Source organism: Asterias amurensis, chromosome 2 (genome assembly GCF_032118995.1).
Source record: "Asterias amurensis chromosome 2, ASM3211899v1".
Classification (NCBI taxonomy): Eukaryota; Metazoa; Echinodermata; class Asteroidea; order Forcipulatida; family Asteriidae; genus Asterias; species Asterias amurensis.
Genome location: NC_092649.1, coordinates 16,735,861 through 16,749,843, shown reverse-complemented (window position 1 = coordinate 16,749,843; position 13,983 = coordinate 16,735,861). Strand labels below are relative to the sequence as shown.

General features: G+C 37.7%; 1 protein-coding gene across 2 annotated transcripts in view; it reads left to right on the top strand.

Moving 5' to 3' along the window:
- The window catches only part of LOC139953379 (E3 ubiquitin-protein ligase PDZRN3-like), a 207,955-nt gene that overhangs the window by 135,369 nt on the left and 58,603 nt on the right, over window positions 1-13,983 (top strand). The window contains exon 1 of one of the 2 annotated variants that reach the window (XM_071952899.1): window positions 1,514-2,308. The exons of the other annotated variant lie outside the window; for it this stretch is intronic. Within the exon in view, the coding sequence (XP_071809000.1) occupies window positions 2,195-2,308 (114 nt within the window). The 5' untranslated portion in view covers window positions 1,514-2,194. Of the gene's footprint in view, window positions 1-1,513; window positions 2,309-13,983 lie in introns of those variants that run through there. 2 annotated transcript variants of the gene reach the window in all.

Genomic DNA, 13,983 nt, shown 5'->3' with positions numbered 1-13,983 from the left:
TGGTTTGCTGAATCTTAATGTGTCACATGGGAGGAAGGGGAGCATTCTTAGTGGTTGATGTAACAAGGCAGACATACCGCTTAGCAATTTTGTTCTGCTGAGCAAAAATTGAGTGGGGCACCAGTCACAACATTGTAAACTTGATTTAGTTTTGGCTGGAAACTATTTATGTTAAGCACAACTTTTTTTCTGTGCTTAACAAGTTGTTTGTGTAGCCCTGACATTGCATGTACAATGGTCTGAATTAGGGTACATCAAAAAGTACATGAATCCTGAGGCCATCCCTTCTCTTGCCTTTTTTTTTTTAAGATACGGGAACCACAACTCCATTCTTTTGTGTACCGAGCTATGCATAAATTAAGCTCATCAAAAAAACACTGTCTGGCAAAACGCAATTTGATGCAAATGAAGTAATGAATTAACAATTAATCAAAGTAATTTCTATTGGCTATAGTTGTCCGATGTGCCACCGTCACATGCATTGAGCAAGTGATACAAATAGCTGTGTCTATTTTTTTCAATAACAGCATCATGCCGTGATGCTGAAGGCGTATTATTAATAACCCTGTCATCGTGCTACTTTTTTTTTCCACTGCCAATGGGCTCTGTTTTGTAAGCACCGCTTTTAGAACAGACATAATTGCATTCCTCCATAGGAAAGCAGTCACTGTATTAAATATATGACTGGATACTTTCCCTGACTTCAATATCTTCCCTAGAAAGAAAAAAAACCAATCAGACACTTCTCAACTATTCTTTTACGCATACATTTTAATTGACACACATGTTTTATGCGATGTTCAAACACAGCGTTTATAAATAGCTGTCGGAACCTTTAATGATGTATGCACAGATACAATATCGTTGATATAAGAATTAATCAGTGCTGTATAATAGGTTGACTTAACGGTGATACTGCCAAAGATAACAGTCTAGTTACTAATTGTCCCTTTTTGTTTATGTATGTGCAATTTCCTTGAAGTCTTTGATACATAACGAACAGGATGGTTTTATTTGATTGGTTTATTTGGGTTTTTTTTAGCACCTGATTGGAGAAATATAAACATGTTTTTTGAATGGGATTGATCTTGGATTTCATGGACAACAATTAAATCCAATTTGTTATATTCAATGTAGAAAGCCAACCTTGTACAAAAGATGTGTGTTGTGCTCAATGCATGCAGCTACAGTTAGTAATATGCACAGCCACACACTGCTGAATTATTTATGAACCCTATAGCAAAGTAGAACAGCCCAGAAGCCACTCTACTCACTGATTGGTCAGTGGTGACTGGCAGGTGAGTGGTTCATTTACATAAAGAGTGATCATTGGTCTGCAAGTGTTTTGGGAGTTCTCTTTCATAGTGTATTAACCAAGGCTAGTAGTGCCCGTGTGCAGATGGGGAAAAGTGACTTTAGTTTAGCTCTATGGATCCAGATAGCAGTTTATAAGTTGAGTAAATGGAAAAAAGCTTGGCACGTGGGCTGTCTGCATAATGCTTCTCAGGTGGTTGGCTTATAAACTCTAGATGGGTGAGTGAGAAAAGCTAGAACTTGAAAACCAGTAACTTCAGTTGCTCTGTTCACTTGCTCCATATTTTGACTGTCAATGGTCTGTCTGGCATTTTTTGGAAATCTGGCACCTCGGACTGTCGATTCTACTCTTTTTCTCATCTCTCATGGAACGTGGTTACCCAAGCACAAATCATATCTTAACACCTGGTAAATACTGACATCGCCCACCACTTAACCAGGGCACATAGCTGGAGTCTGCATCAGGCACTTGGTGTTGACCCCCTCAAGTGGAGCCGATTATCTACACATAATTTGGCACTTTCTATCTGAGTAGAGGAGAGCTAGGGTTGTGCAGTGGAGTGGAGCTACATTTCATTGGGGGTTTAATTGTGGTGGTCCTTATCCATTTTTATGTGCTGTGTTGGTCTGTCTACAAGTACGACGTCGTCGGTGACAAGCAACTTTATGAATGGGAGCAATTTCTCCCCCCCATTAGTCTATTGCCCTCTCAGGATTCTGTGTCAATCCTTTTTGAAGTTAACGCTACTTTCTGTACCTGATTTGCTGTGAATAGCCTTCGAGGACTGGCTGTTAGTTGTGTTGGTCTTCTATTACATCGCTACGTTGAGAAATGCTTGATCGGGAATTTGGGTCGGAGTAAAAAAAACAGACAAATCTTATGGCGACAGCGACAAATATACCGATGAGCGAGGACGAAGATCTTCAGTCGGATCCGGTTCAGGGTGACCTGTCCTATGGCTCGTTTGCAGCCATGGATTTCATCATACTCAATGTACGTATCAATATGTATTATGATTATTATCTTTTCTATAAATGTGATGTTTTCCTCATTTTGGATAGCCTGTGAGACTGTCTTTAGTATTAATGAATAGTCAGGTGGAATCTCACATTAAAGGATTTGGGTAATTCTTTTGTTTTTTTGTTACACAAAACTTAATGTCCACAGATTTACATTAAACTTACTCAGTTTGAAAGATAGTGATGGTAGAAAGCTTCCCTTGAAATTTTACTTGCTGAGGTGCTGTAGTTTTTTGAGAAATGAGTTAAACAAGTCAAAAAGTATTTTTAGTCTCGGTGAGACGAAAATTATTTTAACATGTAAAACATATTAACCAGTTTTTATGGTAAAATACCATAACTTGATAATCTGTTTTTACATGTTAAAGCTTGAAACTGAAATTATTTTTGTGACATTTGTTTTGCTCATTTCTCGATGAAGCCGGTTCCAGAGTGGTACATTTTTGAATAACAGTCAATGTGAATAGCAGTCACTAGAAAGTTGTTCAGGTATGTTTGACCCCACAGTATCGAGTTGAAAGGGTTGCATGGTGCTTTACCATACAAATCACATTTTTTAGTATTATTGAATAGTCCTGTCGACTTTCACATTAAATAAATTGTAACATTCCAAAACCTGTGACCGAGAGTGTACTTTATCATAAAGCCACTCTTAACTGAAGTTCAGTTGTTTGTTCTTCTCAGTTCAACAGCAAACTTCAGTTTTTAAAAAAAAAGTGACAAAATAGAACCAAAAGAATGTGGAAAACGGAATGCACAGCGAGGAATGCAGTCAGAATGTTTACCTTTTTTGAAGCAGTAATCCCACCCTTCTCGTTGCCCGGAGGGTTGGCATTTAAGAATTGATATATTGTCAATGTTTTGGGTCACTGCCACGGAATAACAACACACATGATGGCCCTGTGTTTGACACCCCCCCTATTCACCAATGGGCCGTGCTCACTGACTGTACTTTCCAAGGTTACACCGTTGTGGTGGTGGAGGAACAATAAACATGTATTTGTACATTAAGAATCATGCATTTTATTGCTGATTATGTTTACATAATTAGAGATTGCCATGTATTGTGTACAAATACAGGTGTTGTCTTGAATCTTGTGTTAAAGCCACTGGACACCTTTGGTAACTGTCAAAGACCTTCAAAAGTCTTCCCACTTGTTGTATCTCAACCTATGCATAAAGAAACAACTTGTGAAAATTTGAACTCAATTGGTTGTCAAAGTTGCGAGATAATAATGGAAGAAAAAAACACCCTTGCCACACGAAGTTGTGTGCTTTCAGATGCTTGATTTTGAAACCTCAAAATCTAAATGTGAGGTCTCAAAATCAAATTTGTGGAAAATTACTTCTGTCTCGAAAATTCTGTTACTTCAGAGGGAGCTGTTTCTCACAATGTTTTACACTATCAACAGCTCTCCATTGCTTGTTACCTAGTAAGTTTTTATGCTAAAAGTTATTTTGAGTAATTATCTGTTGCAAACTGCTTACCAACCAAACGGTCAGCTGTGAAAGGTGTGATACCAAGACCTACTTTTTTATCATAGGGAGTACTGAATTACATGCACTTAAAAAAAACCAGTTGATTGTCCTCTCCCTGATCCTTTTTTGAGGCCGCATCTTTTTTTTATCTTTTTTTATTTAACTTTTTTTTCTTCAAAAAGACAAATTTTCTGTGTATTTCTCATTGAACTTACTTATCATTTGAGAACTTGAAACTACATAAAGTAGGTGGTGACTTTAAACTGAAGAACTGTTGTCAGCTATTAAAATGCTTGGCGACCAACTTTGAAAGAAATAAAAAATAAAAAATCCCTCATTCTCCTCTTTTTTGAAAAACCTGGACGATCAACTTGTAGACCTTTTTACTTGGCCTTATTTATCATAGAACCATAATTCCAAATAAGGTTTTCTTCAGGGGAACCTGTGAACTTGTTTCCTATCTGTCCTCGGTTTTGGAATTTGTCGTTATCAGGACACGAGACGTTTCCTAACGAGACAACGCCAGACTACGATTTCTAATTAAGCACCGAAACGGCAGCTGCAAAGATAAGTTTCAGCAGAAGGAATGTGTTTGTCAAGGAAAAATACGAGGTGGTTTATCTTTAGAAACCAGAAACTTTCTTCGGATTGCTAAGAATCTGCTAGAACTTGTTTCCAACTTTTTTTCTTTTCTAATGCAGTAGAGATAAGGTCTGGTAGTTTCCCAACTCCAGGGTGATAAGAAAACTGCTATTTGACTTTGAAAAGGTCTAGAAAGGGCTGAAATTAATGCAATTGTAAATTAGATGTCAAGTTGGATCAAAGACCAATTATATACTAAGAAAGGAAAGGAAATTGTTGTGTAATGTATCCCCAAATTGCTGTTTGTTGGTATTCAGTTTTGTATACAATATCATACGATATAGAATGTTTGATGAGTGATTATGGCTGTATCTGAATTAGCAGTTGTGGCTCTGGCTTTCACATCACATGAACATTAGCACCACCCTTGGCAACAGCCGTAGCCATGACTCCCATGAACATGCATTGAATTATGGGATGCCAAGAGCACCACCCTTAGAAACAGCCATAGCCGTAAACATGCATTGAATGATAGTATGCCTATAACAGCACCTTTAGCAACAGCCACAGACATGAACATGTATTAAATAATAGGATGCCAACAGCAGCACCCTTAGAAACAGTCACAGCCGTGAACATGCCCTGAATGATAGGGTGGCTATAGCATCACCCTTAGCAACAGCCATAGTCATGAATATGCATTTAGTAAAAAGGACGCCTTAGCAAAAGCTGGAGCTATGAATTCGGCATGGCTTAATATTCACACATCAATTCAGATTTTTAAAAAAAAATAAAAGGTTTCGAGTGAAATGTCCCATAGAGAAAGGGAATTTTATAAGATTACAGAAAGTACAGAAGACATGGAAGGATTGAGACGAGAGTAGATAATACAGCGTCTTACGTGATTAGCATAGTCCCACTATCCCATCAGATACCAAGACTAAGAGATTACATCACTGTCCACCTTGCAGTGGGTGATTGAAAAATAGCTTAATTAGCAGCCGTTTACTACTGAGTGGGAAATCACATGAAGAAATCGATGACACGTTGAAAGTACTCAGTCTGGCGAGGCAGCCTTGATAAAAGAAATGACGCAACCAAGTGGGGATGCCGGGACGTTAACGACCTGCTAATTACCAGGGAGGAAATAGTTGAATTGATCCAGTGCTTGTATGCGCATGAGCTATTAAAAGACAATTGTCCGATATCGCATAATGTTGGAATGTTTGCCGAGCGTGCTGGCTCTGTCTTGTGTGGTTGTTTGGATATGTGAAGATAAATGTCATGATATATATCTGACAATGTAGACCTCTTGCGTATGATGTCTCAGCTCAAGACAGCGCCCTCTCTGAGGTCAATGAATACCTGTGAGCTGTGCGCAGCGCGTATGTGCATGCACATTTCCATTGATTGAGTTCAGCGATGGCGGTAAAAGGATCTTTTGAAGAGCTTTAAATTTTGGCTGTTATTTTTTAATCCCCCCCCCATCACTGTACAGACCCATCCCCTCTCTCAGTTGGGTTGCCTAACAAAGTTCCACGTGTTACACCACAGGAACAGTTCAATGTCAAACAATGCAAAATTTATTTTTGTCAACATATTAATTACTAGTCTAAAGTTAACAAGGAGTAGGGCATTTTAGAGGGAGATAATAGTTTGAAAGACTTGTACTTATAAAAACCCATAATCATTTCAGGAACTTAACTTTCCAGAAGTTCTTTTTTTGTTGTAGAGTGTGTGTGTAAATTCACCTTGACACTTATGTCCCTCTCCATCAAGAAGCTGTCAGGACCTGTTACACATTAGTGTATAAAAAACCTGACATGTTGAAATGAGATTTGATCAAAGTGTTATTGAATCTGGCGTTGCCCTTGAATGCAAAGAGTCCATGGAGGGCTTGACACAGTCTGTGCTGTGTAGATCAATATTATATTACTAAACACTAGGCCATTTATTAGATTTTCCCTGCACTTTTTTCCCAGACTAAGTTTACCTTTTTCGGGTGTTCACACTTTTTGAGGAAAATTTGTCGAGTTGTTACTCGCAGTTGCCAGCCCCTCTAAACACCAAAAACGTTTTACAAGAAGTATGGCCTAGTTTTAAGTCCTTAACGATAACTCGAAGAGAAGTTATAGGTGTTTGTTCATGGAAGCATATCAAAGTTGTGCACTACATTCCACTGCAACTATATTCTGCTTACACAATCTGCAAGTCAAGATTTGTCTTTGCTTAGCGATTTTTCTGATCTCAGCAGCAACCTGTTGAAACAGATACTCCCCAGTGATATGGTATTTGTATTTTGAGAAGCATGTCAAAATCATTGACTCGTATTCTAAATGGTCTTCAAGGTTGGACGGTGGTTGTAAAATCATACCAGTGGCTGTATTTCACTCCGGTCTGCATTTCTACTTAACTTGTTGCCATCATTTCGCAAATCTATAATAAGGTCTGTCGTAGTAAGGAAATATAGAGGGTAGGAGATAATCCTGAGGTGATTTTGTTTTGTATGCAATCTTGGTCTATATGACGATACCAGAGATTCTAATAAGGATGTGCACTACCTTTTTCTCCTTTTTGTTCACCAGTTGGTATTCCCTAACCCTTATCCTCCTTTTTTTTAAAGCCACATCATTTTAAAAGATAGTTCATCAGTTTGTATTCCCTAACCCTCATCCTTTTTTTGTTCATAAAGAAGATGTTAAAATTGGAGGGGGGGGGGGGGAAGGAAAAAGACTTGTTGTCCTCCAAAAAATACTTAGTTTAGACTAAAATTAAATGTAGGCCTTCATGAATTTTTGCTACATTTTGGCACTATTTCTTGTCTGCCTCTTTCCTCCTTGAAAAAATCCACAAACAAACGAACGAACAAACAAACAAACAAACAAACAAACAAACAAACAAACAAACAAACAAACAAACAAACAAACAAACAAACAAACAAACAAACAAACAAACAAACAAACAAACAAATAAACAAAAAAACAAGACGACCAACTGGTGTTTTTTTTACTGGCCTTGTCAAAGTGTTCTTATTGGGGTGAGATTAAAGACTATTTTAAAGTATTATCTTTGTTTCATTGCATAGGTCAGAGCAAGGTCAAATCGCTTAATCTTTAATGAAAAATGCATGGGGAATTGTGACTTCAATTAAATGCTGTGCGTCTCTAACTTCACAAAATTGACTTCAACACGAGAAAGGGTCTTTATACATTTGTAAATGGGGAGTCAATCAGTATTAAAAGGTTCTACCTCCAGAGTGGTTCAGTTTCTTCATCAGGTACTTTAACAATTCCCTTCTACTAATGTCACTCAAAAGCCCAGAGGGAGTTGTTTTCATTTTGTGAGCTTGATTTCACAAAGTCAGTCACTGTTGGCCCCTCTCTATAATTCTACCGGGGGATTCAACGGTTTCGATTAAATCTTCCATTAGCCCTGACCTTTTACGCTAAGTAACATGGAAGCCAGAAAAGTTACTGACTGTGACTGATCAATCTGGGAATGAAAGCTGCCAGAGCTTGACTCGAAACATCAGTATTTCCAGCTAGTGATTCGAGGGAACAGGTTTAATCATGTGTGGGTTTTTATCCCTTTTTCGATACTCCCCCCCCCCCCCCTAAAAAAAGGGGGGGAACTTGGGGGAAAAAAAAGATGAAAACAAAAACTGGAATAAAAAAAGCACAGGATCAAGTTTCTGAACTTTAAAGATCCTCTAAAGTTTATGTTCATAAACTGCCATGAAAAGAAATAAAAATGTACACAGTTTTAGTGACATTGTGTTTAGAGATGGTGACGTAAAGCACAACTGTATTCAACCCAGTGATTAAAGAGAACGGGTTTAATCACTTGTGGGTTTTTTCCTCTCTTTTCGATACCCCCCTAGAAAGCCCCCCCAAAAAGCCCAGGAGCAAGTTTCATCTAATACTTTAGAAACCTCTGTTCGTAAATGCCATGAAAAGAAATAAAAATGTACACAGTTTTACTAACATTTAGTGTGTTGCGAGTTGGCGGCGTACAGTACAACTTCAAACAGATACGGAAAAGGTGATGTCATATTTTAGTTATGTGCTAGACCTGGTCATAAAAAATTAACAAATAAAAGTACGACGACAGTAGACGTAACTTGCACATTAAGATGAAGTTGCTAAGTGTGAATGCTTCACACTGTTCAGTCTAACAATGTAGTGAAATAAATGATAAAACACGTACTTGTTGTAACCCTGCACATGTGTAAATGGATGGTAGCACCATATAAATAATATTGCAGGAGTTATATTATAATGTTTTACAAAGGGAACCTGTTAAACTGTCTACGGTTAAAGTAGAATTCCATGCAAATGGACCAGAACAAAGCAAATCCTTTTCCCATATTTTTGGATTGGACGGAGAGAGTACAATAACCCCCTGTTGCTTTCCAATTCCAAAGTAGAATGTCGTCTGTCCCAAGGTGACTGATTGAAACTCTGTATTAGAAGGGGTAATGGTAAGAAACAACCCACTCCTCATTCGGAGGCCATTTCATTACTTTACCCATTCCTCGACCACCACATGTGTAGAGCAAATCATGGAAAGTTGTAACTATTGTATTAGATTTTTGAGAGGTTCGGCAATAAGAGATTTGATTAACTTTAACAACTTTGGAAGTGGAGGGTGGTTGATGATGGGGGTTGGGTTGGTTGATCCCATATGGTGAGAGATATAGAGGTGACATGCTGGTTTCATTAGATGCGTACCTGGTACCAATGAATTGTACAAATAACCACTGGGTTGCTTGAGCATCATTTCGGACCATCTTTTTTTCTCTTTTTTCTCTTCTTTTTCCATGGGTGGTGGTTATTTTCAAGAAGTTTAATGAGTCTTAAACCCAGGTTGTAATGGGAAAAACAAATGAAATTAGAATTAGCTGTTGCAAACTGCTTACCAACCAAAATAATCTTTGGTTTTAAATGCAACAAATACTAAATTGTCTGACGTTTCTACCCTAGCATAGTCGTTAGCCTTCGAGGAAGGCACTGCTAGGGTCGAAACTCAGGCTGGCCTTTATTTATTTGTTTGCATGCAGTAAAATTAATTGTGAATATTCCTCTGTGTAGAATAACAAAGTAGGCCAACTTGTTATTGTGTATTAATTTAATTTTTTAATTTCTTTTTTTTTCAATAGAAATAAAAATGCAGGCAGAATTTTCTGACACTGCTTTAATATATTCAGGCAAATTGAAAGGCTACGATAACACAGATTACTTGATTCCTTTAACCTAGATACGATAATCATGCAAAAGTGCTGTTTTTCAAGAGGCTTTTGGGAGAGGGAGGAAGGAAAAGAAACCTGAAAGCCTTGCCCGGGAGACCAAAATAAGATATTTAGCATCATGAGGTTCTTTTATAATCAACTCATGCTTTTAAAATATTGCCACCAGAACTGCTCCATTTTCACAGCTCCCAAAAGCTCCCAAAGCTTATAATAAGGTGAATAAAAATCAGTCTTAATTTTTATCCCATGGTAATTTCCTAGAAGCATTTATCGTTGATGGCTGTATTTTTCTCTGTCGCCACTTCATCAGTTACCTCTTCTTCTTTTTTTTCCATTGGGTCATCACTGAATCCCTGTAAGGCCTGTATAAATATTTAGTCCATTTTCAGTTTCTAGTCTTGGGTCAAGCTGTGAGATCTTTTGTCCAGCCTCAAGCGTCAGGAAGCTACTGCGGTGGCTGAAATGGGTTAGATCGTTTCTTACATCACTCCCTCGGAGTGTCGCTAGCCATTTGCTGTGTCCCTTTTCTTGGGTTGCCTTTGATCATGAAAGCAATGAATCAATGTCTAGACCAGGACCCAATTTCATAGAGCTGCTAAGCACAAAAATTTGCTTAGGATGAAATTTCTGCCTTGATAAAAACAGGATTACCAACCAAATTTCTGTTTGTTGCATATTGCTTGTTACTGGTGTTCAGCTGTAATCCTGAAAATCAAGTGGAAATTTGGTTGGTAATCCTGTTTTTATCAAAGATTAAGTTTCATGCTAAGCCAATTTTTGTGCTTAGCAGCTCTATGAAATCGGGCCCGGATAGGCAAAGACCACCCTTTATATGATTGTACAAGCTTGGTTAGACATGAGACACTCATTAAAATTTGTGGGGTACTCTAAATTTGTACTGATTGCTTTAATCCATATTTCTTGCCAGTTTCACAAAATCAGAGACCTGTTTTTTTCTCAAGACCTTGTTTTTGTACTTTCATTGAAATACTGGAACAATGCATCTAAACTCTTGTGTGTTTTATCGCAAGTTTCAGAGAGTGTTGGAGCATGATAATAATAGTATTAGTTACTACAAGGAATGCTGAACTTTGTTAGAATTTTAAGACCCATATATTTACATATAATAGCACTGTATAGGCTTAATAGTTTGAAGCCAACCACACCATAAACACTGAGGTGAACCTTGGTAGCAGAAGTGTACCGAGTTCTTTTCAGGGAATGATTTCGTCCTGCAATTTTTCATAGCAAAATATCTAGCCTTTTAACTTGTTTTTGTGCACACTGAATGGTTTTGAGTATCAGATTTTTACGTAGGAAATTTGCTCTACAATACAAGGAAAGTCGTTCACTGCTTCTACATGCCTTACACAACACACAGGAAGTATCATTTTACGTCCAATGCAGGACACGAGTATCAAGATCGGGATTCGAACCCATACTCGGCTGATCAGAAACACCAGAGCGTGAGTCCAGTTGACCACTCGGGCATAACACGCCACGGATGGCTAGTGAAATTATCATTGAGCTTGATTCATATTCAAACATATCCTATTGCTATGGAACATTTTTAAGCAAGTTCTGTGTACTTCAAAATCAAATACCATATTCGGAATCTAGAAATGCATTTAACTTTTATGAATGGTCCATGAACACTCACTAGCCTGAGGTGTTTAAAATAAATATTAGGTTACAATCGTTACAAAGAAAAATACCGCCTGTTTATTTTTTACGAGAATACAATTGGAAACTTGTTTTGGCTAGAGTTGCACTTTTGGCTCAATAGTGTTATTAAAAAACAGATTCACTTGTGTTTGGGAGTTATGAAAAAAAGGTTTTCACAGCCATGCTTGGTTGCTCAAGGTGTCATGTGTACTTTGAGATTATGTCCCTTTGTGCCGCAATAACTTTGTAAAAATAGTCCTTTAAAAAAATACCTATGTCAGGTTTATACATTTGACTGATGTAGAGTTTCTACAGTTGAAGGTTTCTTTTTAGAGAAGACAAATTAATATTAACCAAGATTTTAACTTCCTGTCTTTTGTACTAAAAAATAAAACCCAGAATTCTCTGATGATAATATTCTATTTTGTCAACGATGAACTGATAAAATGGAAGGTTGCCAACTTCTTTATTTTGCATTATTTCTTTCTGCACTATTACACAGGTGTTTGCTGGCTAAAAATATGAAAATTATGCATCATCTAAATGCAAACTGATATAGTGTGAGATTCTATAGGTGACATTTCACTGTGGAACAAACACCTGTTGTCCAAATGGGGAATGACACGTCTGCAATGGGGCCTAATGGCACAGCCAGGAAATGAGAAAAAGTATGTTTATGATGTGATACCTTGATTTATAAACATCATTTTGGGGATGGTTTAATGACTAACCAAGGCTGTTGAAAAGACATATGGGATTCTTGAAATAGATGGATAGATGATGTGAAAATGAGTCATGGGAACACTGTTCAAGAAAAAACCAAAAGAAATGCAACATGAGGGGTTGTTTTTTATTGAGAAATAAGACTCCTTTCTGCTCCGCCTTGAAGCAATAGACATCATTAAAGTGATCGTTACGACATGAATTTCAAATGTGATAACTCTTAAAATGTCAGTTTTCACAGGGCATATACATTTTCTTGATTTTTGTTTTCTGGGTATACTAACTCCTTTCTGCCTCACCTTGAAGCAATGGATATCAGTATACTAAAATTTATAGTGATTTATGATTTGATTTTCAAATGTGATAATCTTAAAAAGATTAGTTTTTTTTAAGGGTTTATATATACATGTTCTTGATTTCATTTTCTTGAAACAGGTTAAGAAATGCTTTTTCACTTCAACATATCATGAAAATGTATTATTACTTGACACATAGAACATTCAACGTGGAACATTATTTTCCAGTGTCTCAGCTCATCCCTCCACTAGATGTCGACGTTTATGAGTTTTTGATTTCTTTTTCCACTCACTTACTATCCCCAAGAAATTTTGCCATCGCCATGGAACCTCGCCAGCAGAAATCAGGTCGTGCCTAGTGTATGCTTTATCACAATCAAAAAAGAATTCACGCCAATTGAAGATGCCCCTGGATAGAAATTACTGTCTTTTGAAAAGTCCAAAGTGAAAGAGGACAACGTTAGGCAGTTGCTGTTCGCTTTAAGTCAATAATGATTAAGTTGGTAAATTGTGTAGTCATGGCTGGATTGGTACAGTGCTGTATTGGGAGCTGGATCATCAGAAGAGCTTTGGGTTTCCCGCCAATATCAATTTTGTTTGCGGATGGAGAGTTTTTGATCAGTTTTTGTGTGTTTTGTTTCATCTGCCCGGTTTTGTATTTTTTTTTTTTGTATTTCGTATTTTTTTTTTATTTTTTTTTACTGAAAATTGACAGCAACTCTGATTTAACTTTCTTTGCGAACATATCATCCTGCAACATAAATAATAAAATGATATATATATATATAAGATATTCATCTCTGAATTTAAAAAACGACCCCCTATCTTTACTTTCATTCCTTTAGGCATAAAGAAATGATCCTTAATATGAGAGAATCTCTCTAGGTGAACCAAAACATCCTCAGGAATGTTCTCTCTGCGTCTTCAAATCGAAATCAAACCAGCAGCGAGCAAGACCCTGCGTTCTTGAAGCAATGTGAACACGCATATCCTCAACCCAATGGTCTGAATACTAAGTACATTTCCTCTGGAGTAGTCCAAGTACACAAGGCAAGGCCCATAAGCTTTGCTGCCTTTATAATATATTGAAGGTCCTTCAAGGGGAAAAAAAAAACCTTCTCATTGACCCGCTACTGAAACGCAAGCTGACACAGCCAGCTCCCCGAGTCTAAAAGCTGTTCCAATGACCACAACACAGCTGCCCATTACAATCTGCATGTTTGCGCCTGCCGCCCGCCACCATCATCGCCTGCCACTGTGCGGGTTTGCAGAGAGAGACATGCATATATTCACCTGTCTTCCTGTGCTGGCGCCAGTCCGTCTGCCTCCTGCTTTTTTTTCTTTTTATTTATACTTTTAACCGATTCGGCCCAAGAATCCGGGGCGAAATTTGTAATTTCAAGCAAGGAAGATGACCTGTTAAGTGCAACCCAACACTTTAAACTGAGTCACTGTCAGGAATGTTGAGACCGAACTGCCAAGTCTCATGCATTATTGGAAGCATTTTTGCGCATTTATTGCTCTCCAAATTGTCAGCTGGTGTGCCCCCCCCCTCGTCTCCACGCTTGTAGAAAGACATTCCTTCAAGTTTCCCTGAAAACTCCACATTATTTGTTTTTGGTCTGGACCCAAGGGCATGTTCAGTATCTCTATTAA